This window comes from Diadema setosum, chromosome 17 (genome assembly GCF_964275005.1).
Source record: "Diadema setosum chromosome 17, eeDiaSeto1, whole genome shotgun sequence".
In the NCBI taxonomy this organism is placed as follows: Eukaryota; Metazoa; Echinodermata; class Echinoidea; order Diadematoida; family Diadematidae; genus Diadema; species Diadema setosum.
The window spans coordinates 26121212-26148404 of NC_092701.1; the positions used below are offsets into that span (position 1 = coordinate 26121212).

The 27193-nt window shown below is 40.7% G+C and overlaps 2 protein-coding genes across 2 annotated transcripts in view; both read left to right on the forward strand.

Annotated features, from left to right (window-relative positions):
• The window catches only part of LOC140240566 (uncharacterized), a 56473-nt gene extending 45506 nt beyond the window's left edge, over positions 1 to 10967 (forward strand). Inside the window, exons 12-15 of the mRNA XM_072320329.1 lie at positions 391 to 642; positions 2628 to 2819; positions 9775 to 9876; positions 10768 to 10967. Coding sequence (XP_072176430.1) covers positions 391 to 642; positions 2628 to 2819; positions 9775 to 9876; positions 10768 to 10967 — 746 coding nt within the window. The remainder of the gene's footprint in view (positions 1 to 390; positions 643 to 2627; positions 2820 to 9774; positions 9877 to 10767) is intronic.
• Positions 10968 to 23326: 12359 nt separating this feature from the next.
• LOC140240567 (uncharacterized) lies at positions 23327 to 24136 on the forward strand (the record flags this gene model as incomplete). The annotated part of the gene is made up of 1 exon (XM_072320330.1): positions 23327 to 24136. A coding segment is annotated over one exon (810 nt), but the record flags the coding sequence as incomplete, so codon positions are not given.
• Positions 24137 to 27193: the final 3057 nt, after the last annotated feature.

A 27193-nucleotide genomic window follows, 5' to 3' on the forward strand; every position in this document is an offset into this window, starting at 1 on the left:
TTTTGATTTCGTACTTGCGTTTTTTATGGGTTTTTTTTTTCTTTCTGTTCTGTTTGCCCAGTGATCTTTGTTTTGTTCAGAATGACTTCACTTTATATTTCTTTCGTAAGTGTTTGAGTGGTTGTATGAGTTGTCCACAATGTACAAACTCTGTTTTTAGTTGACTCCTCAACTTCTATTTTTTCCTTAGAGCACGGGTATATTGTAACATGTAAGAAGGTTGCTTTGTAACTATGTAAAATATGCTTTTTAATTTATAATCATCTCAAATGTTCAAAGTTGACAAATTGTGTGAACACAAGATCATTTTTCCGTATAATGTTATGTGGAACAAGAAAATGAAAAAAAAATAACTTGAACAACACACTCTTGGTTGCTTTGGAAACGTAGAGATCCCGCCTCCCTCCAGTCCTTGTGACGAAATAGAGTGTGAGGTGTGGCAGAGGTGCGTTGTGAACAGCGCGGGAGGTGCGAGCTGCGGATGCATCAGCCCCTTCGATTGTCCGGAACCCGAAAGTGGAGAACCTCCGGTCTGCGGTACGAACGCGCAGTTCTATCCAAGTCTATGTCGACTGAAGGCTGTAGCGTGCCTCTCACGGACTGGGGTAGATGTGGCCTCTAGCCCGGATGTTTGTCACTCGGGCAAGTTCTTCTCACCCTCTCTATCCCTCATGCACGCACGCATACGCCAAATCCCCACACACTCTCTCCTTTCTCTCTCCATGCTGTAATCCTACGCCATCTTTTTTTTTACCTTTATCTCTGTTCTCCAATATATAGCCGGTGCGCATGTTATGTATGTGTCATATAAGCCATTAAATAATCGGGAGGGAGGACTGCTCCTTTCTTCTAAATGATAAAGAGAACTTGCCAAATGTGGATTCCCATCATATTATCTACTGACCATCGGAGAATTACCATTATAATGATAATGGTTGTATGTAGTAGCCCAAGCACTTTTAATTTTCACTTTGCAATTTCCCCACAAAAATTTTAATCTCCCTTCTTTAGACTTCGATCAGTAGATGAGAAATTAATGCAGCAATTATTCAACAGAGGTGAGAGATTCGATGATTAAACTTAGCCATTCACATTTTCTTCAACATTTCTCTTTTCTTTCTTTATTGAAAATGTCAAAACATTTCCCCAAAGTGTGCCAATATTTGTTTTTCAATTTTTACAAATGCAAAATCTCCTTCACCCTCCACCGGCTCGGTCGCTGGGCTCCATAGCCAAAATACACGATTTCCTCAAATAAGGATCATGTATTCTTGCCCGTCCAAGAAAGAAAAAAAAAGTTGATGAAATCCAAGAAACCATCGAGCCCGATGCAGGTGTGAACAAAAGAAATTTACAGGGCATACTAGTATAACAGATCCTCTCTTTGCCTGCTTGACGCATTACCATTATAATATTGTGAATGATTAAGTCAAATAGTCACTGCAAGCAGTCACATATTAATATTAAGAAAAAAAGTGGAGCATGGAGCTAACAGTTCTTCTTTCCTTACTATATTGCCATCAGCAAGCTAAGGTTTGCGATACGACGCTAATGTTCACGACGGGCATCCTCCTGAGCCGGACAATGGAAGCGACTGTCTCGAACATGTGTAGAACACCATTTTGGCCTGATAGCGCCGGCTTAGCGTTCGTGTCGCTGATCTAAAGCTTGTTAATACTAGATGTTACCAAAAAAAAAATCCCACTTTTGATCGGTGATAGCTCGAAAACTACAAAGTCAGATAACACTGCCATTGATATAAATAATAGCTGAATAAATGTGAAATGTGAAAATTGGAAATATTTTTTCAAGGAGGTTCAAGAGAATGGAGTCACAACCGTCTTATATCCTTTGCTATAGACGTTCGATGCCGCCACTCGAAAATGTTTGAAGCATGTGCCAAACTGGATCTGCCGTGCAGATAGGAAACAATTGACTCGTGTCTATTTGCCTAATCACCAGTCACTCTCTAGGGAATATGTCTTTTCGCCATCACTTCTCATAAAAGATGGGCGATAAAGACGCGAATGCGCAAATAGAAATTGGACCAAAAATTATGAAATAGAAATGAAAATTACTCGACTGGGGATACCCGGGCACTAATCCGATATATCTATTAATAAAGAATTATACATGAAGATTGTTCTCTATCAGTTTTATTTGTGGGAATTAAGTGGAAAAGTGATTAAAACCGGCTTTCCAGCATGGAACAGATTTAAAAACTTTCACATGATACAGCTCTGATTTACATTTTTGCACAAATATCTGGACGGGATTGACTTTTGTTTTATATGCTTTATCATTAAGTGAGATTTCATTTCATTTAACAAATGAACAAGCAAAATATAGCCAACATGCCTTCAAATTGCTCAGCAAGATGGCGGCGTCGAACATCGATCATCAAAACTGAAAACTGATCGACTAATTACAGCCAGTTGGAATTACAACTCTTAATCCTCCGTGGTATTTTTTTTTGTAACACCCAACATGCCCAATATATGTAATGAGAGTCAGTCATTGTCATCAATTCGCCACGAGGTGCTACGAAGCTCGGTAGCTCCATAATTCCGTATACGTTCATATCCATGCTATATTCTAATCAGAAGAAAACGCTTGTCGGTCAACAGGAATAACGGAGGCGCCCATGGATGTTTCCGAGAGTGACTGGGACTCTACTGGCTCATCCTTCTCGTCAAACACGGCTTATGGTCCGTCTGAGGTTATCAGCACTGACAGCAGCGAGGTACCTCTTGAATTCTGTGACAAAGGCGGCTGTCAGTCCGTAACAGTGCAAGATTCGTGCGAGAACATCACTGCAGGTACAACAGACATTCTAATAGGCCTTGGACCGAGCTTTCTTTCTCTCTTTCTTTTTGTTTTTGTTCGTTCATAATGTCAACGTGATATTGTGTTGGCACATTAAAGAATAGGACAGAAATACATTAATTAGGAAATAAATTGTACCCACATTTAACTCTTACACGTTAACAAATTAGTACGTACAGTCAAAAAAATATTTCTCCACGCCTTCGAGTATTCATACGAGCCACATCGTAACCGCGCACACAAACTCTCATACACACACACATACACACACACACGCACGCACACAATACACGCGCATACGATGTACAGTACGTTACCATGGTTACGCTGCATACGCGACAGCTAGGCGATCCACAACACGAATACTTCGTTAACCACGAACGTAGTGTTTAGTTCAGACAATAAACTAAACATGAATACTAGTATCAACGCCCATGAAAGTCACCTATTCACGAGACAGTCTAAATACTTCCTATAATATGTCAAACAATATCATATACATTCATAAGGTTTGGAGAAATACGTCGTGTTTGGCAGAATTGTTAAGCCGCAGGCAGAATTAAGCTCTGGTTTGCCAATTCAGTTGAATGTACACATCGTGTGTATATGAGCCATATGAGTGCACGAAGTACACTAGAAATTACCCCTCCCCCCCCCCCCCCAAAAAAAAAAAAAAAAAAAATTAATAATAATATTAATGATAATGATAGTAATCATAATAATAATCATAATCATAATAACAGTAATAATTACAATACATAAATAAATGAATAAATAAATGAATAAATAAAATACCTTTGTATAACTACCAAAAAGCATCAAATGGACGAGAGAGTCAATAGATCCGAGCCTTGATATCAGACTTGATATAATGATTCCACTATGGCTTTCTTGCAAATAGAAATAGAATCACAAGTATGTTTGTCTCATGACATGAACATACAACAATGGACTGGCCTTGAGGGGATAGGACATTTATCGCCTGAACTAGAACTGTATTGCCCTCGTCTTCGACTACAATCCTAGCGAGGGCAAATTAATGTCGTTTAACCCGAAAGTAGACAGTCCATATCATTATAATTACCAATTTCAGGCATCTTGAGTAGTAATATAAATCACTACAACGTAAACATTTTACAACTTTCCAATTCACTGTATCCCACTCGGCGCCAACTCTAACTCTACAACACATACCACACAGCGCGCTAGCGCGCTACATCCTTGTACACAGCTCAGGGGGGCATTTCATGAAGGAACTTGTCGGATAAAATATCTGACAAGTCAATTATATCCGACAAGTTTTGAGAAATTCTTTAGTCTGATTGGCTGATTTCTCTGAACTTGTCGGATATAATTGACTTGTCGGACATTTTATCCGACAAGTTCCTTCATGAAATGCCCCCCTGGTATGCGGCGCAAGTGTTACATAGACTCCGTTTACAGTGCGAGGCTCGGCCGCGGCTCGGCCGCGGCCGAGTCCAGCCCCGCTTCAGTGTAAACGCGCAAAAGGCCAAATGCGAGGCCAAAATTGGCCTCGCATTTGGCCTCGCTCTGGAGGTGGTCTCGGCCGCGGCCGAGCCGCGGCCGAGCCCGGCCTTTTCTTGGTGTAAACGCAAACTGGGCCAAATGCGCGGCCAATTGCGCGGCCAGTTTTAGTCTGGCTTCCAAACCCTCTGCCTGTATCTTTCGCTGTTCAGGATATTAACCCCCTCAACGTCGAAAACTAGTATAGTTTAAGATGGTTTTGTCTTGCAAAGGATTTTTTCCTTCGGCAAAGGCCTTTGCCCGAACGGCGACTTCGTCGCCACGGAATTCAGTTGGCAAAGGGTCTGAAGACCAGACAATACCAAATTGCGTTAGTTTACAAGCAGAGCGCCACTACGACCAAATAATGAAAGGTTTGAATCGAAAGCGCGGCCGAGCCCAGCAGTGTAAACGGACAAAATTGCGAGGCTCGGCCGCGCAATTGAGGCCGGGCTCGGCCGCGGCCGAGCCGCGGCCGAGCCCGGCCCCGCACTGTAAACGGGGTCTTAGGCAACCAAAGAGATTAGGGAGCTTTAGACTTTCACGACGGGGAAGTTCAGGGAAAAAAAAAAAAACATGATCTGAGCATGCGCAGAATCGCGTATCAAAGTTTTCACTACGATTTCTGTGCTATTTTTACGTCCTTTCAGTTCACAACGTAGAGTGCTACTTCATGCACCGATCATATGGGGACGTCATTTTATTTTTTATACGTTGCGTCTCAGCGTAATTTAAAGCTACTTTTCAGCACGACGCAGGGAAGAGGAGAACGTACAGCCCAAGCATCGTCTCAAACGTCCGCGCAGCATATCTAAAGCTCCCTATTGTCTCTTTGCAGCCAACTCATACAGGCGCAGGAATCGCTATCTGCTTTTACGCGTTAACCTATGGACATTTGCCCTCTGTTGCGAAACTCGGGTATGCGGCGCGCGTAGAAAGAGCCAGCTCACACAGTAACAGCGATAGTCCTTTAGTTTTTTCGTTTTAACCTATGGGAATTTGCCCTTCGTCGGGAAACCACTCCGCGAGAAACTGTCATCAACAGCAAATTTTCCTGAATGGGAGCTCAGGTGCCCGGTCCCCTCGTTTTTAACACACAAATATGAAATATGAATATGAAAAATTCTTCCCATTTTTCCCCTTACTGGCGCACAATCCCGCCCGTAATACGAGTGGAATACAATTTCGTAGAACCACCGCTCAGATGCCCGATACGGGTAATAATGCCGTTTATGCTCCCCCTCCAACCTAGCCTTTAAACAAGGCGACTCGCTCTGCGTGCCCCCGTACAGTCAGACCGCAACGCTGCTGTTAATGAGCTCAAATCAAAAATTTATCGTACGCGCAGGTTTTTGCGCATGTCCTTCTCAGCACCCGAGATTTTGCGAGATAATTCAGAGACAAAGTGCATGGTCTACGAGATTCACTTATTGACGACATGAAGATCTACTCTCCTTGACTAATTGACATGGTTTGTGAATATTTGAAATAAATCACACCTTTTGATGCTTACATTATAAAAAATGAGCTTATGATACCATTATTCACATCTCTGCATTATATCGATATTTTCCAAACGACCCTGAGACAAATTAGAACAAGGCTTTCTATTTATTGCCAACCCGACCCGTTCATAGGTTGAATCAACACATGAATGATGGTCAACGTTTTAGATATACTTGTTATAATAGCACAGTAAGAACTGAATTGGTCCCTCGCTTAGAAACCAACGAAAATTGAAAGTCTCGTCGAGTAAAAATCATAGTGTGGCAATTTGAGATACATGAATGATCATGCGCTCCTAAGGTATCATTAGATAAATTACTCAGCGATGTATACAGTGGATTAATAAGGAATAATTATTCTAATACCAAATAGAGAACCCCAAGGAACTCATATGCGCAAACTTAGTGCTAGATCTTTTATTATTGATTTGTATCGCTACTCTATCTAGTTGTGCAAACAAAGTTCAAGCCAAAGTTGAGCTGTCGATCAGAGTGGAGTGTTCTTGTTGTTTACGTGGAGATCTTGTCGCAGCTGCAGTTGCCTGAACCTGAGCGTGTATACATGCATTGTGCGCGCGCACACACACACACACCATAGTGTCCTACACTGTCATCTACACACAGTCTATTACTGTTATGTAGAGTACACGTTTACTGTCATTCCGCGAGGTTCGTTCAACTCTCCACTCAGAGGGAATTAACCAATCAGAAATGCGTATTCGCGGCAAACTGAAATCTCGTCAAAAATTAACTGTACAACGCAATGATTTATTCGCCAACCTGACCCGTTCATAGGATCAGTCCACATAAAGTCATTATGTTTTCATAGAATGATATTTCCTCTTTCATTTTATACCTCTTCCATTTTGGTCCACCTTAATTTCGTTGGTCTAGTGTACCCCTTAAGAAAAATGAAAAATATGCAAATTTTGTGTTTTATAATTTCCTTGTTCAGTATATTTTATATGTCATAACCTTTTAAATGGTCGAATTTCATCAAATTACAACTCGTCAGCTTTTCATCGATGTATAAATCATGAAGATTGATAGTGTCGTTTAGATTTACAGAGACTCTAAAAATGTGGTCTCCCAGCTCATTACGTATTCATGTCCGCGAGGTCCATGCATACGCGTACGATAAATGCGAAGGCTTTTCAGGACGTTGCGGTCTGACTGCGTATAGCGCGTTTACCCCACAAACCTGTTGGCCGGCGAGTGGAGCGAGCCGCCTTTATCCACTCGTTCAGGGATGTGTACTTTTGTCGTTGTTGTTGCTTTATATTCTTTGACAAATTTGCGTACAAATTTGACGCAGAAAATACACACGGCACCAAGGCAAGCCGCGCGCGCTTGCTAACAAATTTGTACGCAAATTTGTCAAAGAATATAAATTTGTTAGCAAGCAAGCGCGGGTTGCCTTGGTGCCGTGTGTATTTTCTGCGTCAAATTTGTACGCAAATTTGTCAAAGAATATAAAGCAACAACAACGACAAAAGTACACATCCCTGATGAACGAGTGGATAAAGGCGGCTCGCTCCACTCGCCGGCCAACAGGTTTGTGGGGTAAACGCGCTATACGGGGGCACGCAGAGCGAGTCGCCTTGTTTAAAGGCTACCTCCAACCGTGTTCGTTGCTGTATCGCAATTAGTCTCGATTCAGACAGATATCGGTGTTTTTCTCAATAAACCGTAACTGTAGATGGTTATATCTGGAGAAATTTTTATTGTAACTATTGTTCACATTTGTGTATTTAACAGTACTTAATATCAATAATTCGAATTCAAATTTTTACATTGGTTGTTTCTATCCCTCAGGTTTTCATCGTTTTGCTTAGAAAATTGCACTCCGTTTATTCCCACCCCCCCCCCCCAAAAAAAATATATATGTATATGTATTTATATATGATCGGACTCTTTACAATATAACTTTAAATACAATGAATCAAATGAAAAGCAATATCAGAGATCTCCGTAAAGACTTGGAGGAGAGGGAATTCTATGGTCTTCTATGGTCTTCTATGGTCTTTAGGGTCTGATATATACTTTACAAAGATCCCTCTATCTCCGTGAACAATGAAGAAAATCGAATGAGGTTTTCTGCATGATGCAAGTAATGAGAAATAGCTTCGGCCCCTTAAATTGCATTTTGCTTTATTTATTATTTCAAAAGTTAATTCCGAGTCATTTTTCGGGCAGGCTACGCGGGCTTGTTGCGAACAGGAATTTTCCAGCGCGCAGGAGAATTTTTCTGCTGGCGGACAAGAATGTTTGCGAGTTTCACACTTGTCTCTTACCTGCTAGACGCATGCTACTTAAATTCTATTTGCGTATATTGCTCGTGACCTGCGTGAGAGCATTGAAACCGATCCGTTTTCTGTTACGAGCGACTTACGGGTAGTGCGAAGTACCTGCGTTGGAGTTGCCTGCGAGGTGCTACCGGTAAGGGTCTCCTACTGGTGTTGTGCGTGTACCTCTGTGGGCTGCCCCCTCGACTCACTCGGAACAAGTTTTGAGCATGCTCCAGGCCTTGTCATGCCGTATCTGGGGAATTTTTGCGGTTTGACTTGCGGGGAAACAAACTTGCTACCCGGAGCTCTCCGCAGCTGACAGCACCTAGCGCGTATGTCGCCCGTAGTTGCACGCGCAAGTCCGATTTACCCGCAGCCAAGTTTTGAGCATGACCAAAGCTTTTTCCGGGTGAGTCGCGTGGAATACCCGCAGAGGTCCACGCAGAACGCCAGTAGGAGGCCCTCAGCGGCAGCACCTCGCAGGCAATTCCCATGATGCATATACAGGTACTTCGCAATCCCCGTATGCGGCCAAGATAATGACATTCTGTGTGACTTCTGCCGTTTCTTCAGAGGAATTTCTTCATTGAGTTGTCAGCCACACCCGCCTGGCACGCAGGTTACACAGAATACTAGCCTTTGGACAAGGCCTCGCGCGCTGTTTGCCTCTCAGCACTGTCTGAAAATAGATTAACGCAGTGTGCGTGACAGCAGTGATCGCTGGACCGAGCCGCGTCAGCGGTGAGGCCTTTGCTAACTTGCGGAGCTCATTATGTATTCGCATATGCATAAGGGGTCTTACATATTCAACAGCTAGAGACGATCGTGGCCAATCGTAATAGTTTTAAGCGCAGTGTTTACATGGATTCGTTTATCAAATGGTGGGGGGGGGGAAATCTCTATTCAAACAACTAAATCATTAATAGTATACAGTTGAATATTCTATTAGATATGGCTTTAGTAATAACAAAAGTGCATTGAATGACTAGAGTATTCATTACCTCGCTATATAAGTAGGTCTATCGAAAAATTTTGCCCCGTTGCTTCTTTTTTTTTTTCATTTTGATAACCTACGTATAGTGGTTTGCTGCCCCTCCAACCGTGTTCGTTGCTGTATCGCAATTAATCTCGATTCAGACACACAGGGGATATAAGCCCGACCGCATTGGATAAAGGTTAAACAGAATACCCGCTAGTAGAACTTAAAGGTCTTGTTTTTCTTTGGGAGCAGTCATTTAAGAAGTACGCAAGATATCACATTTGATGCATATATGTAGGTCCGTTGTATCACAAAACATCCTACCTTATAAAATTTTCGCAATACAGCCTAAAATATAAGAGATATCAGTGTTTTTCTCAATAAACCGTAACTGTAGACGGTTTTGTCTGGAAACATTTTCATTGTAACTATTGTTCACATTTGTGTATTTAACAATACTTAACATCAATAATTGTTTCTATCCCTCAGATTTTCATTGTTTTGCTTAGAAAATTGTACTCTTTCTTTAAAGACTGACGTTTTACTGGTCGGAATTTCTTCTTTAAAGAGCTGTAGCTGTGTTAAATCTGCCTTTCCGAAAGCCGCTCATCGTGATCACTTTTACCACTTTATTTCGTTTCTCCCAACCCAGTCCTTATTGCCAGGGCAGATGGGTTTGATTTCGTAACAGGCCGAACACCAGTCACTGTGAATAATGTGTTAATCAACGACGGCAACCCCCGCTGGAATGATGGTTTGTAAAAAAAAAAAAAAAAAAAAAAAAAATACATGAATATAATGCAAACATATAAGAATATTAGGCATAATAGACCTTTGACGTTTTTCAAGAGATCTGGAGATTACTAACATATATTTTCTTATCTTGTTTGTACCAAGGAGGTACTCGACGCCTAGTACCTCCTTGTTTGTGCTACCTCGTGGTTGAGCAATGTGTTAAGGTGATTCAATTCAGTTCAATTTATTTACAAAATTATTGTGCGTATGACATCAGATAGAATTTGTTTTGATTCACTCTACATCTGGTTGGCAGCATAACGTATATATAGGCCTAGAATAAAACATTTAGCGGAAGAGGTACAGCAGATGGTGTAATCGATGCCTGGCTCTTTTATATACACACAGATGAAAACTTGTGTATACGAGTAATACACTCATTGCATGTTTGAATTTTTCTTGATTGTGTGTCTTGTACATAGCTGATATCAATATCAGTATCACATCCTGTCACTAATGAAGAATGCGATTACTAACCCGTTTTTGCTTTGTTTCGTTAAATATACGCAGGATGGAATGTTTTAAGGCCATTTCAGGTTTTCATCTGATGAAATCATGTATGCATAAATTGTACCTGTTTGCACATGTAAATAATTAGGCCTACGTCGAATGAGCCGTCACCAAAGAAATTCGAAATGATTCAAATACGTATCCTCAAAGATTTTCTGGTTCTGATGCCATACGCTCTGAGTTCGGCATCTTCTGCACTACAATAACTACCCTATGCAGAACGGCAATGTTTTTTAACCTGCTTCCTGTGTACGAGATTTTTTGAATGCGTAATGGTACATTGGTATCGCATTTGTTATTGAACAAGGCCAATATTCGTTCTGAAATCCTTGAAACACAGTGCGGGAGATCATTCTGGTGGACCCTATTAATGAAGAGCAAAACTGCATCTGTGCCGTCTTTTACATCGGGGCCTACGACATCATGATATTCAGGCGACCTTTACGCGAGGATGGCCGAGCTGAGCTACACTCCTCTGACTTCGTTCGGCCCTACTCCGATGACCTGAAAGAAGAATTAATGGCCACGTGCTTCGCGTAGAGCAGTGGGCTAAACACCAATCTTTAATCAAAGGCGTTCTCCTAAGTTCAAGTTCTGTGGTACTAGTACAGTAGTTCATACATATAAGAATGTTACATTCCGACCACGTGTGCGTTTGGCGCACCTATGCCTTTCGAATAAATTTTACGTAGCAATCACTTGCGCATGAGTCCGAATGACTTCATTAATATGAATACAACGTCATATAATCACGTAGACTTGATATTATCAAGACACGGACTTTAGGGAAGAAAGCTGATGAATTTTACCAACTTAGATTAAACGAAATTGACGTGGCTTTGTCACGCACTATATCTTCAAGGAAAGGAAAGGGGATTTGAAAGATGTCTAAAAGCGACACATCAGTAAATAATAAGTAAAACAGGACTTACGTTTATAAAGAAGTATATAACCTTCAGATTTGCAGATCGTGCTGTCCAGGATTTCTGAAAGAATAAATTCTTCCAGTACTTCGATAGTGGCTACTCAAGCAGTATTCTAGAGTTCTTGCTCAGAAAATGGGAAATTGACAGATTTGGAACCCCATAGATTGCTATGGAGTATCAAACAGGAAACTCAGTAATCATGTAATTATTTCCTATCGGGTCCGTGTTCTCGACCTCTTGTATAATTATTTTTTTGAGTGCCGATTGGCACAGAAAGCCTCATAACGTTGCACACACTGTCTGAAGTCCATAACACGGAAAGTGTAATTTACAGGATCATCTTTTTTTTCTAAGTGTAGCCCCTTTAAAAAAAAATTGCGTACTGTATAGAACTGGTAACATATCATACAGACCTTCTATTCCTCTGCTCTCCCCCCCCCCCCTCTTCTGTCCTGTCTCTTCTTGCTCTTCTTTGTTTTGTAATGTCATTGTGCCTTCTTGCTTGTATGATGTGGTTTTTTTTTTGTGTACTATGTATGAATGTGTTTATTATACATGTGTATGTGTATACGTAGGCCGTATGTATACTATTGTGATGTCTCCCCGTGTACACAAATAAAGGCTCAATCTCTCGTGTCTGTATCTTATCTGATAACACTGTAATTGGCAATGTCCCCATTTGTAATTTGTAATTTGTATTTCTCGGGATTATATTTGAAAATAGTTACTGTTGCACTGATTTTTGTCCCGCCCACCTGAGGTGAAGGCGAGACTAAGGGATCCAAATGGCGTCCGTCCGTCGTCCGTCCGTCGTCAGTCCGTCCGTCGTCCGTCCGTCGTCAGTCACAAATGTTAAAGTTTACCTGCAAGACTCTCTTATGATGCATAACTTGGCAACTGTTACAGCAATGGCAGCCACACTTGGGTGATAGAAGCACTAGGGGTATCTTCATGTTATGGTGTTGTCGGAGGTCATGTGATGATGTCAAAGGTCATTTGAGGTCATATATTAAAGAGTATGCGGAAGACTCTCTTTTCTATGTTAAAGTTTACCTGCAAGACTCTCTTTTGACAAATAACTGCACATAAGTTGCTTGGATTACAACCTAACTTGGGTCGTAGATGCACTGGGGGTACCTTCATGTTATGGTGCCGTTGGAGGTCACAGGATAAGGTCAAAGGTCATTTGAGGTCAAACGTGAAAGTTTACGTGCAAGACTCTCTTATGACACGTAACTCGACACATGTTGCTACAATGGCAATCAAACTTGGGTGATGGATGCACAGGGGGTACCTTCATGTTATGGTGCCGTAAGAGGTCACATGATAAGGTCAAAGGTCATTTGAGGTCATACGTTAAAGTATACTTGCAAGACTGTCACAGACAGGGGTCAACGAACTTTTAGGGCCCAATGTTAACTTTTTATGGCCCGTTTTGATTATGGTTCGTAACATTTGATCCCTTTGTCTGTTTGTGAGCAAACTTGGATGGTAGATGTCCCTTGGGGAGATGAAGGTCATCACAAGGTCAAAGGTCACATACAGGGGTCAACGAACTCTTAGGGCCCAATGTTAAGTTTTTATGGCGTGTTTTGATTGTGGCTCATAACTTTTGATCACTTTGTCCCTTTGTGACCAAAATTGAATGGTAGATGCCCCTTTGGGAGGTGAAGGTCATCACAAGGTCAAAGGTCACAGACAGTGGTCAACATATTTTTAGGGTCCAATGTTAAGTTTTTAAGGGCGCATTTCGATTGTGGTTCAGAACTTTTGCTCCCTATGTCCGTTTGTGACCAAACTTGGACGGTAGATGTCCCTTGGGGAATTAGAGGTCATCACAAGATCAAAGGTCACAGAAAGGGGTCAACAAATTTTTAGGGCCCATTAAGTTTTTCTGGCGCGTTTTGATTATGGCTCATAACTTTTGATCCTTTTTCTGTTTGTGACCAAACTTGGATGGTAAATGTCCCATGGGGAGTTGAAGGTCACCATAAGGTCAAAGGTCATAGGCGGGTCAATGAACTTCTGGGAGTTAGAAAAATATCAATTTCTTGTACGCGAATGGGCGAGACACAATTTGGTACTTGCCTTGGGTTTTTTTACCTGTTCATATGACTTTAAGGTATTGTTTACAAGGGAGAGCAGTGATTAAAAAAAAAATGTTCAAGTTATCCCGTGTGATGCATATGTGTGGGTTTATAACCAAAATCCTACCATACAAAACATTTTGCAATAAAGCCTAAAATATAAGATGTCACTGTTTTTCTCACTAAACCATAACTGTAGACGATTTAGTCTGGAGACAGCTTTATTGTAACTATTGTTCACATTTTGTGTATTGAGTAATACTCAACATTGATTAAACTGATTAACTTTTTTTACACTGATTGTTTCCATCCCTAACTCACATTTTAGAACTATTTTGGAGCACTAATGCTGGGTTTTTGTTCCAACTGAAAATTGTAAATAATGATTTTAATATCGGAGTAAATTTAATATGCCTACAAAATACTACGTCTTAAGTGACCCATGTCTTACAAGCTTTACTTTTCAGTGGGCCACGTTTTTCAATTCTATTACATGTATTACTCATCTGTCAGCTTCCAGAGTGTGCATCTTTTTTATTTCATGAAATTGTGTAGTTGCATATGTTGAAATAGTTGCATATAGTTAATGATACTTTGATTATGTATTTCTTACAAAATGATAAAATTATTATGTAAGGTATACTTTGTGTTTTGTGTTTATGTTTGTTGATGAATGGAAATGTCATTTGTATTGAGTTGAACTCTAGCCAACCAACATTATTTTTCCGCTTGATGTTGGATTACCTTAAAACCTCAAGCTTCTGTGACAAAACCATATTCTGTATTCTTATCACAACATGGGTGCACATCACGAGACCGACACCCACGAGTCATACAGCCCATGAATTCGACACGCAAGCTAACATGGCCCACGAGACCGACACTTTAAGCTCCGTGTTGTATCTGTCGAACTCGTGGGCTTTATTTGCCTAGTGTCGAACGCATGGGCTGTTTGACTCGTGAGCTGTATGACTCATGGACCTGCGTTCAATGTCGAACTAGTGGGCTGTATGACTCGTGGGTGTAGGTCTTGTGGGATGACACCCATGAATTTCCCATTTGTCAGTCAGACATTCGCAAACAGGCATTAATGGAAAAAGTGCATAATCTATTAATTGATTGGGTAGAATTTCATGTAATTCAAGCACCTTTATGCTTGAAATTTCCCAGAAAATGTGCGTAATGAAATACATATCACTTCATTTTTTATACTAGTCATCATTATGATATTTTGTCAAATAAAACTTGAATAAACCCTGAAACGTATAACTGCCGTGGCCGCCGGGAATTATGATATAATTGCAGCTTAACACCATGTTCACGGCGACCACTGCAGTCACATTTCAAATTTAGTTTCAATACATTCATTTATTTTTATTCACCTTTTCCCAACAAAATATAACAGAGAATAAATCAGAAATTGTATGATAAACATATACAATCGACTTTGCTAAGGATAAATGATACAAATAAACATAAAAATGCATACTGGCAAGAATACTAAGTTATGCTTCAGTCGAGAAAAAAAAAAAGAATTGAGAGTTCCACTATTAAAAAGCAAGCTTGTTTATTTTTAACCACTCAAACAAAAACTTATTAAATACATATTTGCAGATTCTTAGCACAATTGAAGACAGTATGGAACAAAACAGGAGAAACACAACAACATGACACGACAGATAAGTGGAAAGAATGGAAGGAAAGAAAGAAAAAAAAATGCCTCCACGGTGAGAAAGAGAAGTGGAAGAGGGAATTGAGGAGGTGCTTCGGACAGCTGGTGGCTGCACGCAGCTGTGCAAGGATTATGATGGCTAGTTCATTACGTAATAATGAATACAGTGATTGATTGATTGATGGATGGAAGATGAACCCTGAGGTTGACGAGACCTATCTAGTAAATCATGAGGATATCGGAGAGGATTTAAGAGAAAGAATTTCAACTTGCGCTTAAAAGAATACAAAAATGAGATTCTTTTTTTTTTTATTTCACAGCTTAATGATTTCTAAAATCTAGGAACGGTGTACATCAATGCATTCTGAGCATGGGCGTAAATCCGGGGGGGATGGGGGGGATATATTCCCCCTGAAATGGAGGAGGGGGGGATGGCCTGTACAATCATCCCCCCCCCCCCTGAATTTTGAGGGGAAAAAATGGAGGAAGCAGAAATGTGATTGTATCAATTTTGGCATATTGCATGACGTTTGTACGCCGGCCTTCAGACAGGTAACAGAGCTGAACAGTATTCTACCTTGTAGGAAAATGTATAATTTTCTCAAGCGCTCGCTCGCTTCGCTCGCTCGCGAAGAAAGGACATACACTGTAAAGTATGACTCAGGCGTTGACAACGTCAAATAGTATAGGTCTACATGTAAACATGCTATGACGCGAGGAACTGGGGACCATCTGCAAAATATGTACGAAAACATACAAACAAACAATAACAACAACTTTATCGCCATAATTATTGAATCCCCTCCATTTCCTGAATCATTCCTGAGAAACGACAGTGACTGATGACTCAGTCAGGATACATCTATGGGCATACCAAGGGAAGATCAGGGACGTCGAATCTATGGGGGGCAAAGGGGCATTTGCCCCGCCCCAAAGGAAGTGTTTAGACAGACAAATCATTTATCCCCCAAGCAATTCCCGAGATGAGGACAAATCTCGAACTTTCTTAATGGAAAATTGTCCAAATATCGCCAGAACTATGCACCTGATCGTTGTATTGCAATCATGAACATGCAAAAGGTCCGCTATACAGGATAAGGGATAAACTTTGTACACTTTTGACATAGACGTTACTATACCCTAATTTATCAAAGAGTGTGCAGTAGATCTTTCACTTAACAAAAGCAACCTAATATGTATAGAGGCGTCGATGGGGGGGGGGGGGGATGGTTCTCAAATAAAAGTGGGACAAACAAAAGCGAAAATATAGCTACAAATGGCAGTTTTTGGAGTGTAAAATGTTAAAATTTTAAAGCTCGCTCGCTCCGCTCGCTCGCATTTAACCGCTATGCCATTCTCCTGATGTTGCTGCCAGTGATTGACAGCAGGTACACCCGGTGCGCCCCCCTTAATATCCACAGCGAAAATATAGCTACAAACGACAGTCTTTAGGACTGGAAAATGTCAAAATTTTCAAGCTCACTCGCTTCGCTCGCTAGCGTTTAATCAGTATGCCATTCTCCTGATGTTGCTGCCAGTCATTGCCGGCAGTTGCGCCCGGTGTCCCCCCTTAATTTCCAAAGCGAAAAAATACAGCCACAAACGGCAGTCTTTGGACTGTAAAATGTCAAAATTTTCAAGCTCGCTCGCTCCGCTCGCTCGCATTTAACCGCTATGCCATTCTCCTGATGTTGCTGCCAGTAATTGCCGGCAGTTGCACTCGGTGTGCCCCCTAAATTTCCAAAGCGAAAAAGTATTGCTACAAACGGCAGTTTTTAGACTGTAAAATGTCAAAATTTTCAAGCTCGCTCGCATTTAATCGCTATGCCATTCTCCTGATGTTGCTGCCAGTGATTGTGAGCAGGTGCGCCCCCTTAATTTCCAAAGCGAAAAATATAGCTACAAACGGCAGTTTGGGGACTGTCAAATGTCAAATTCTTGAAGCTCGCTCGCTTCGCTCGCTCGCATTTAATTATTATTTCATTCTCCTGATGTTGCTGCCAGTAACTGCCAGCAGTTTTCGCCCGGTGCACCCCCTTAATTTCCAAAGCGAAAAATATAGCTACAAACGGCAGTTTTGGACTGTCAAATGTCAAAATTTTGAAGCTCGCTCGCTTCGCTCGCTCGCATTTGATAATTATGCCATTCTCCTGATGTTGCTGCCAGTAATTGCAAACAGTTTTTGCCCGGTGCGCCCCCTTAATTTCCAAAGCGAAAAAATACAGCCACAAACGGCAGTCTTTGGACTGTAAAATGTCAAAATTTTCAAGCTCGCTCGCTCCGCTCGCTCGCATTTAACCGCTATACCATTCTCCTGATGTTGCTGCCAGTAATTGCCGGCAGTTGCACTCGGTGTGCCCCCTAAATTTCCAAAGCGAAAAAGTATAGCTACAAACGGCAGTGTTTAGACTGTAAAATGTCAACATTTTCAAGATCGCTCGCTCCGCTCGCTCGCATTTAATCGCTATGCCATTCTCCTGATGTTGCTGCCAGTGATTGTGAGCAGGTGCGCCCCCTTAATTTCCAAAGCGAAAAATATAGCTACAAACGGCAGTTTGGGGACTGTAAAATGTCAAACTTTTGAAGCTCGCTCGCTTCGCTCGCTCTCATTTAATTATTATTCCATTCTCCTGATGTTGCTGCCAGTAATTGCCAGCAGTTTTCGCCCGGTGCGCCCCCTTAATTTCCAAAGCGAAAAATATAGCTACAAACGGCAGTTTTTGGACTGTCAAATGTCAAAATTTTGAAGCTCACTCGCTTCGCTCGCTCGCATTTAATCATTATGCCATTCTCCTGATGTTGCTGCCAGTAATTGCCAACAGTTTTTGCCCGGTGCGCCCCCTTAATTTCCAAAGCGAAAAAAATACAGCCACAAACGACAGTTTTTGGGACTGGAAAATGTCAAAATTTTCAAGCTCATTTGCTTCGCTCGCTCGCATTTAATCATTATGCCATTCTCCTGATGTTGCTGCCAGTAATTGCCAGCAGTTTTCGCCCGGTGCGCCCCCTTAATTTCCAAAGGGAAAAATACTAGTACAGCCACAAAGGACATGTGGGACAGTAAAATATCAAGATTTTCAAGCTCACTTGCTTCGCTCGCTCGCATTTAATCGTTATGCCATTCTGATGTTGCTGCCCGATTGCCGGCAGTTGCGCCCGGTGTGCCCCATAAAGCGAAAAAATACAGCCACAAACGGCAGTCTTTGGACTGTAAAGTGTCAAAATTTTCAAGCTCGCTCGCCCCGCTCGCTCGCATTTAACTGCTATGCCATTCCCCTGATGTTGCTGCCAGTAATTGCCAGCAGTTGCGCCTGATGCGGCCCCCCTTAATTTCCAAAGCGAAAAAGTATAGCTACAAACGGCAGTTCTTAGACTGTAAAATGTTAAAATTTTCATGCTCGCTCGCTCCGCTCGCTCGCATTTAATCGCTATGCCATTCTCCTGATGTTGCTGCCAGTGATTGAGAGCAGTTGCGCCTGGTGTGCCCCCTTAATTTCCAAAGCGAAGAATATAGCTACAAACGGCAGTTTTTGGACTGAAAAATGTCAAAATTTTCAACGCAAAGAGATTTCACCCTAGGAGGGGGAAACCCTCTGTACTACCCTCCCCCTCGCTTGATTCGTTCCCTCACATAACCGCTCCTCCTAAGATCAAATCCTGTCTACGCCGATGATAGGCCCCATTATTTAGTAAGCCTTCACAGTGATGTCGCACAGCAAGAGCTGAAATACCATGATTTTGTCATTCAATATTATATTGTGAATATTTCATTTTCTTATTGTTTTTTTAAAGAAAAGAAAAGAAAATTTTCACCACAAGTGAGCACCAGATCGCTGAATTTCAGGTCTGAAAATGCAAAATCTTCCTCGTGTGGGAGAGGGATATCCCCCCCCCCCCCATACACACCCTTCCCCCGTTCGGTCGTTCCGCTCCCTCTCACAGATATTTCCCCCCCCCCCCCCCCCCCAAAAAAAAAAAAAAAAAAAAATATTTTTCGCCGAACGTCGTCTGACAAGCAAAAAAAAAAAAAAAAGCAACAAGAACAAAAAGTCTTTATGTTGTTGCTGCCACTTTTCTCCCACTTTATATTTCATGCAAAAGAGTGGGGCATCCGATCCCTGTAAAGTGTGTGTGTGTGTGGGGGGGGGAGGGGGGCACAAAGCTTAATCTCCCCCCCCCCCCCCCCAAAAAAAAAAAAAAAAAAAAGGCTGCGCCGGTCCGGTTATGGGCTTGTAATCGCGGTGATGGTGACCATCCCCCCCACTCCTCAGTATGGATTTACGCCGTTGATTCTGAGCCAATAAAGTTCTCAGGAGGGGCAAATGAAACTCGTTAGATTGCCTACTGGGATGATTATGAAAAAAACTGGTTCCGTAGGAACATTGAATTGAAAATACTGGGAAGTGCATTTGCGTTGAAATTAAACATGAACTGACCATGTTGAAAAAAACACCAATCCGTAATTTCTAATATATATATATATATATATATATATATATATATTGCCCAAAGGGGTAGGCCATGTTTGCCTTTATTTCGGCGTGTGAGCCAGACAGATCATTTAAGGGACTGTACTGGTTGAGGTGAGGATTCAGTTTGAAATGTTTTGCGAGATATTTAGAAATCACTCTATGATATGTTAAAGAGCATACAATTTTAAGGGGAATCAAAAGCTTATAGATGAAAATCGTTTTTGAAATGACTGAGATATCTAAAAACAAGGTAAAACTAATAGAAGTCGTGGCCTGTCAATTTCATTAGGATTGCTCTTTTTTTATATATATCTCAACAATTTCAAGACCAATTTTCATTAAAAAAAAAACATTGAATCCTTCTTGAGATTACATGTTCTTTCATATTTCATAAGAAGTTTCTCATTATCTCACCAAAAATGTTATAATCCTGACACAAGTACTGTCTCTGAAGCAGGGCTTTAAATTGCAATACCCTTTCATGGATGGATGAAGATGGATGTCTGTAATGATGCACACTCGTGTGTATGATCCTTTTTTAGTCTCAAAAGTTAACAAACCTTGGAGTTTACTCTGATAAGCCTGGAAGCACTGTGTCTATCAACATCAACTTGAGACATTGTGTGTGAAACTAACAACTTTTTCCCCTTGGGAAAGACACAAAAATCCTGAAAACATATTTATTAGACACAAGATTTGATGAAGGCGAAGCAAATTAGAACTACTTTGCTTAGTGTCCATGAATAAAAGATGCTAATGTATTTAAGGCGAAAATGTGAGATGCATATCAAAGAGATAGCAAAATGCATCATTAACTGCTCCAATACCCCAAGGTTGGAAGGACAACACGGATGAGGTCCATCATCCCAAGTGTGTCTGAAAGAGATCAAAGAACATGCAAACAAGCAAACATCATATTTTGGTTAAAGAACCTTCTCACCCCCTGTGTGACAAGACAGGATAAGTCTTTCAGAAGAGCAAAATTTTCGATCAGTTTACCATCATAGCGGTTATAAGAATGTTTTAGATTACGAGAAACTGCAGACAATTGACAAGATTTGGGAGAGCATCATTATCATTATGTAATACACTAGTTGTGCCACCAGAAGAGCACGTGCATTGTGACTGGGGATCAACTGAGATGGACAGGTTAAAAGTTGTCATTTCCATTACTCTAATGCCAGAAGTGGTACACTTCATCGAGTTGAAAGTGAGACAATAAGTAGAAGATTTATGTCATCAAAATTAAAATCCAAAATGACTGTCACGGTCCGGTTGAGGACCGACAGTAAATTAAGAGGGGTTAGAATTTATTTGTGGACGATCAACACAACAAACGGACTATTAAAGACAAATGACTTCAAATTAAAGCACTTTAATCAAAGCTTGATAAATTCTGAGTTACAGGGTAAATGATATATACAGCTTTATAACAAACTGTATTCGCGCCCAAATTCTGAATTACAGAGTAAATAATATATAAAGGATTTATGACAAGCTGTATTCACGCCCTCTGGGCTATGCAAGGAGACAATTATTAAAGTTAAACTTTAATTTTTCACGGACAAGGGGAATCACATACGCAAACATACGGAGTCACACCAATGGAAACCTGAGAATTCGCGGTTGGGGCCCCGTTGTAGTTAACAAACGCGAGCTGGAGGATCCTAGTGCACAACGATGATTGCTGCGTCGGTGCTGTGATGAAATGATAGCGGACTTGGCGGTCAGTAATGATGCTAATGTTGGTGACGAGGACTGGCTACGCTGCTGACTTGCCAGGAGGACACGGCTCTGACGAAGCGTGACATCAGTCCCGAAGTAAAACTCTATATGGAAGAACAGTTATCCAATGTCTTTCAAATAATTTGTTCCGTGTAATATTCATTTTGTAATTAAACTCCAATGCACACAACACACACGCATGCATAACATTCATTCTGTCCGTGTAACTAACTATAATTACAATTCCGTATCACATCTACATCATAATTATTATCAACCTTCCATCATTTAACATAGTATCTTATCATTCAATGCAAAACATCATTCTATTATAACTTCTTAATTTTACAACATAATTCACAATCTTCCTAATCATTAATACAAAATATATTAATCTTACAACCATAGGTGAGTTTTCCCTATAACATATATGGGATGGAAGCTCTGCCACTACAAAGATGAGTTTTCCACACTAAAACGTGGGGCGGAGGCTCGGCCGATACAAGCTCGGTATTGGCTAAAGCCAGTAGACGACAAGGAATTGTTACAAATGTTGTAATAAATGTTGAACGGGGCGACAAACGGCGAAAATAATAAAACTTAACACGAACTCAATGCCAACTTAACGGGCTGCAAGCAAAGAACGTAATGACCTCAAGATCAAGTTTAAATTTATTCGTTTTTTCCACAGTATTATCATAAACATGAATCTCACTTTCTTGAGTGACAGAAACAATGCATGTAATTTGTACAGAGAAAACAATAATAATACAGTAAAAGAAAACGAACAGTAGCAACACATTGCAATAGTTGCTGAGGTAACTTGACCTATACCGTGGACTGCTAATATACCTTGCCCAGCATAACACTTTGGGCATGGCACAGAAACTATACCGCTGACGCTACACGGTAACCCTTTGGGCTCCTAAGCATACACACAACAAGCTTAATACAGAATTACGGTACCGAAAGAGCTATACCAGCGATGCACATATGCCGACATCTAATTTACATGATATCACCATGAAAGGATACATGATAAGGGGGTAGGTTCGAGGGCCCTGTTTCATAAAGCTGTTCGTAAACTTACGAACAACTTACGAACGACTGGTAATCAGTTCTGATGTGCTATACCTATCAGAATTTCCATAATTCAGCACAAGAACTGATCACCAGTCGCTCGTAAGTCGTTCGTAACTTTACGAACAGCTTTATAAAACACCCCCCTGGTGATCGCCGCTTAAAGGGAAGATAAACCCCAAGAGCAATGTGGATTGAGTAAAAGCAGCAACATTAGTAGAACACATCAGTGAAGGTTTGAAGAAAATCGGACAATCGATGCAAAAGTTATGAATTTTTAAAGTTTTGGTGTTGGAACCGCTGGACGAGGAGACTACTAGAGGTTATGACGTATGAGTGGACAACAATACCAAGAAAATATAAAGAAAATTCTACAAAAATCCATTTTTCATGAAAATTACAAATTCCGTCAACTTGATATTGACATATGTTAGGGGTAGCAATTATTCCCCCTGCTTTCTGAAAGAGCTTGGTCCATTGCTCTTTCATAATTCTAGAAAAGTGAATTTTTGTTGAATTTCCTTTATATTTTCTTTGTATTGTTGTCCACTCATACGTCATATCCTCTAGTAGTCTCCTCATCCAGCGGTTTCAACACCAAAACTTTAAAAATTCATAACTTTTGCATCGATTGTCCGATTTTCCTCAAACTTTCACTGATGTGTTCTACTAATGTTGCTGCTTTCACTCAATCCACATTGCTTTTTGGGTTTACCTTCCCTTTAAGCATGCGGTACACCTGTGCTAGCTGTCACCCGCGAAAACAAAATAAAACAGATTTAAGCATCTTTAAAGCTGGGGGTAAAATAAATGCAATTTCCAACTTACTTGTGACAATGACAATGTTCAAATTAAGAAACGTAAATGAACTCCAGCTCGGACGATGAACCACTTTCAGCTGTTCAATCAAGCGAGTTAGGCCATGGCAGTACTCTGAAACACCCCACTGAACCACTCTCGGCATGGACAATCCAGCGAATTCAGCCTGGACAATACCCTCAAGCACTCCATTGAGCGACAAATTGCTCTTTCACGGCAGTCACCGGACCTCGTTAAAAAAATTGCCACTGAAATTTTTGACGTTATCGCCGCACAGCTTGAGGAACGAATCACGTCGAAAGTCTACCAAGCTGTGTCACTTGATCTGAAGAAATGTGAGCATGAACTACGATCTGCACAACAAAAAGTGACAGAAATGGAGAAGCAAATCAAAAGACTCCGAGATGAAAACGACGACGCAAAACAGTATAGTCGGCGAAACTGCTTTATGATTTATGGAGTCCGGGAACAGTCAAATGAAAACACCGACAAACTTGTCTTGGACATCTTCAACAGCAAACTTGGCCTCAATGTACCCACAGATGCGATTGACCGGAGCCATAGGATTACACCTCGTCAGAAGCAGGATGGAGACAAAGTAGATCCCCCCAGTCGTGATCGACACCAACAGACATCGTACGCCAGCGCCGTCGGACCTACGCGAAAACCGAGAGTCATCATTGTGAAATTCAGCCGGTACAATGCGAGGAATGACGTGTACAGAGCGCGGACACGACTGAAAGACCTGAGCGGACCAAAACTCTTCATCAGAGAGGACCTGACGTCGAAAAACGCAGCCCTGTACTGGAAAGTCATCGAAAGCAAGAAAGCAAAGACATGCTGGACGCAGGATGGAGCTATCTTCGCTCTGAACCAGGATGGCAGGAGGATTCGGATTGTGAACGAGCACGACATCGAAAAACTGTAAGACACGACGTCATATTCTGGTTATCATCTAGTTATCCCACTCAATGTCAGTCAGTGTCAGTTATCCCTGCCTATCTTGTCGGAAAGAAGTAAAAAATGATCACAATGCTTTATTATGTGTATCTTGTAATAAGTGGGTGCACTTGAAGTGTTCGCGAGCATCATACGATACTTTCCTGTCCAATGTAAATTGGATCTGTGACGCATGTCTTCTTGCCGAACTCCCCCAATCCGAAATGGAATATGATACCAATTTCTCCACATCAACAAAGCATAAAGATACTAAATACGATTGTCAACAGGTAAAGAAAATTTTTGAAAAACTTAAATCATGCTCTGGTATTAATATCGCTCATTTAAATGTATGCTCATTGTTGAGGAATATAGATGAGATACGCCATATGTTACTCAGTGAAAATATACACATATTAGCACTGAGTGAAACTCGGTTAGATTTGCCTGTGTCTGATTCAGAGATAAGTATAGAGGGGTATCATTCTGTGCGGCTGGATAGAAATAGAGACGGGGGAGGTATCCTTTTATATATCAAGGAAAATGTTCACTTTAATATCAGGAATGATTTATTTGTAGAAGGTTTAGAACTGATGTGCTTAGAAATAAGTCCAACAAAACAGAAGCCGTTTTTTGTTGTATACTGGTATAAACCACCTGATTCATCTATTGCAGTTTTTGAAAATGTAGAAACTCTGCTTCAGTCCTTGGAATCTACAGGAAATGATGTTATCTTATTTGGAGATTTCAACTGCGATTTCTTTAAAGCTGCACCTTCTTGTCATACTAGGAGACTGAAATGTTTAGCCCAAGATTTTGATTTAACACAATATGTAGATAAGCCAACCAGGGTGACCTCAAAAACTGCAACTTTAATTGATGTGTTATTTGCTTCGAATGACAAAGTAACATATTGTGATGTTATTCCCCTGTCATTAAGTGACCACTTTATGGTGGTTTGCTCTCTAGGTAAAATTAAGGTACCTTTTAGCCAACATAAATACGTCAATTGCCGTAATGTGAAAAAGATTGATTTAAACAAATTCAAGACTGATCTGAGTCAAGTAGAATGGGACGATATTTTGAATGAATCTGATCCTATTAATGCTTTTGATGTATGGTTTAGCAAATTCAATGCTGTGTTAAATAAGCATGCCCCATTGAGAAAGAAAAGAGTTAGACAAAAAGAAACACCCTGGATGAATGCTAATATCTTAAACAAGATTCAAGAAAGGAATGCTGCGAAGAAAAAAGCAATTGCATCCAAATCTGAAGATGATTGGAAATTGTACAAAAAAAAATGAGAAATTGTGTCACGGATGCGGTACGAAAAGCAAAACGTTTGTATGTATCAGAAAACATTTCGTCTAGTAAAGGAAATTCGAATGCAATGTGGAAATCCATAAGACGTATCTTACCAAAGAAAGTTCATGCAAGCTCTATTCAAAAATTAATCTTTGATGGAAATGAAATCACAGGTTTAACAAACATAGCATCAAACCTCAACAATCATTTTGTCAGTTAAGCTACGAAATATAAGGAAAGTAGAAAATTTGGCAACAACATGAAGAAATACTTGTCCCGGGTTAAATCGACGTTTTGCTTTAAGGAAATATCACAAGACGATGTTAACAAGTGTGTTAATGATATTCCTAGAAACAAAGCGACTGGTCTGGACGAGATCCCAACTGGTATTTTGAAAGATTCAATAGAGTACATTGTCGAACCTATCACCCATATCATCAACCTGTCGCTGAAAGCAGGCAAAATCCCAAATATTTGGAAACGAGCTCGTGTCACCCCATTACATAAAGGTGGAGATACCTCAAACCCATCTAATTACAGACCGATCTCCGTTCTACCTATTCTCTCTAAAGTTATGGAGAAAGTTGTTTTCAATCAAGTATATGATTATCTCTCTGAGAATAACCTCCTAAATAAACATCAGCACGGATTTCGTCCAGGCCATTCCACTCAAACTGCACTTCTTTCATTGACCGATGACATTTCGAAATATGTGGATAAAGGTTATGTCGTAGCGATTGTCACACTCGATTTACAAAAGGCGTTTGACCTGATATCCTTTGACATACTCTTAGAAAAGTTGACTTTCTTTGGATTTGACCCCACTGTTGTGAATTGGTTCGAAAATTATTTCTATAAAAGAGAGCAACTGACTGTGCTAAATGGCAATAGCTCTACCAGCCAAGCAGTTCTCAGTGGAGTGCCCCAGGGCAGCATTCTCGGGCCGTTGTTGTTTATCCTTACGCTAAATGACATATATAAATCTGTTAAGAATTGTTCCCTTTCACTCTACGCGGACGACACTTGTTTATATTTTGCCGCGAAAGACCCAAGAGTATTAGAAAAGGTTATGAATGATGATTTAAAGTCGATGTCAAAATGGTTCTTAGATAATCATTTCCTCCTTAATATAGAAAAATGTCATTTTATGTTGGTCGGTTCAAAGGGATTGTTACGAAAGTTTGAAAATGTGCATCTTTCCATTCAAAACAGTAAATTGCAAAGAGTTTCCAAGTGCAAATATCTTGGCGTTATCCTTGACAGCAGTTTAACGTGGACACCCCAAATAGAAGAAGTGAAGAAAAAGACTTTGAAAACGTTTCACGCGGTAAAACGTGTCCGTCAATACCTCGACCAGAGAACCTCATTGATACTTTACCAAACATTGATTCAGCCACAGCTGGACTATTGTAGTATGGTTTGGATGAATGGTCATGCTTCCCAACTTGCAAAGCTTCAAACTTTACAAAACAGGTGTCTCCGCTTAATCCTGGGAGTTGATGGTCGCTTCAATAGAGAAGCTCTGTATAGTACCACCGATGTTAAACCATTGAAAAATCGACGGGAGATTCAGGCTTTGACAATCATCTTTAAATTGCTCCATAACCTCGCCCCTGATTCACTGTCTTCCCAGATTCAGTTTAGATCTCAGTCTAATTACGATCTCCGAAACGATAACACCACTGTTGTTCTCCCAAAACCACGAACCAATTTTTTAAGAAAAAGCGCACTATATTCAGCT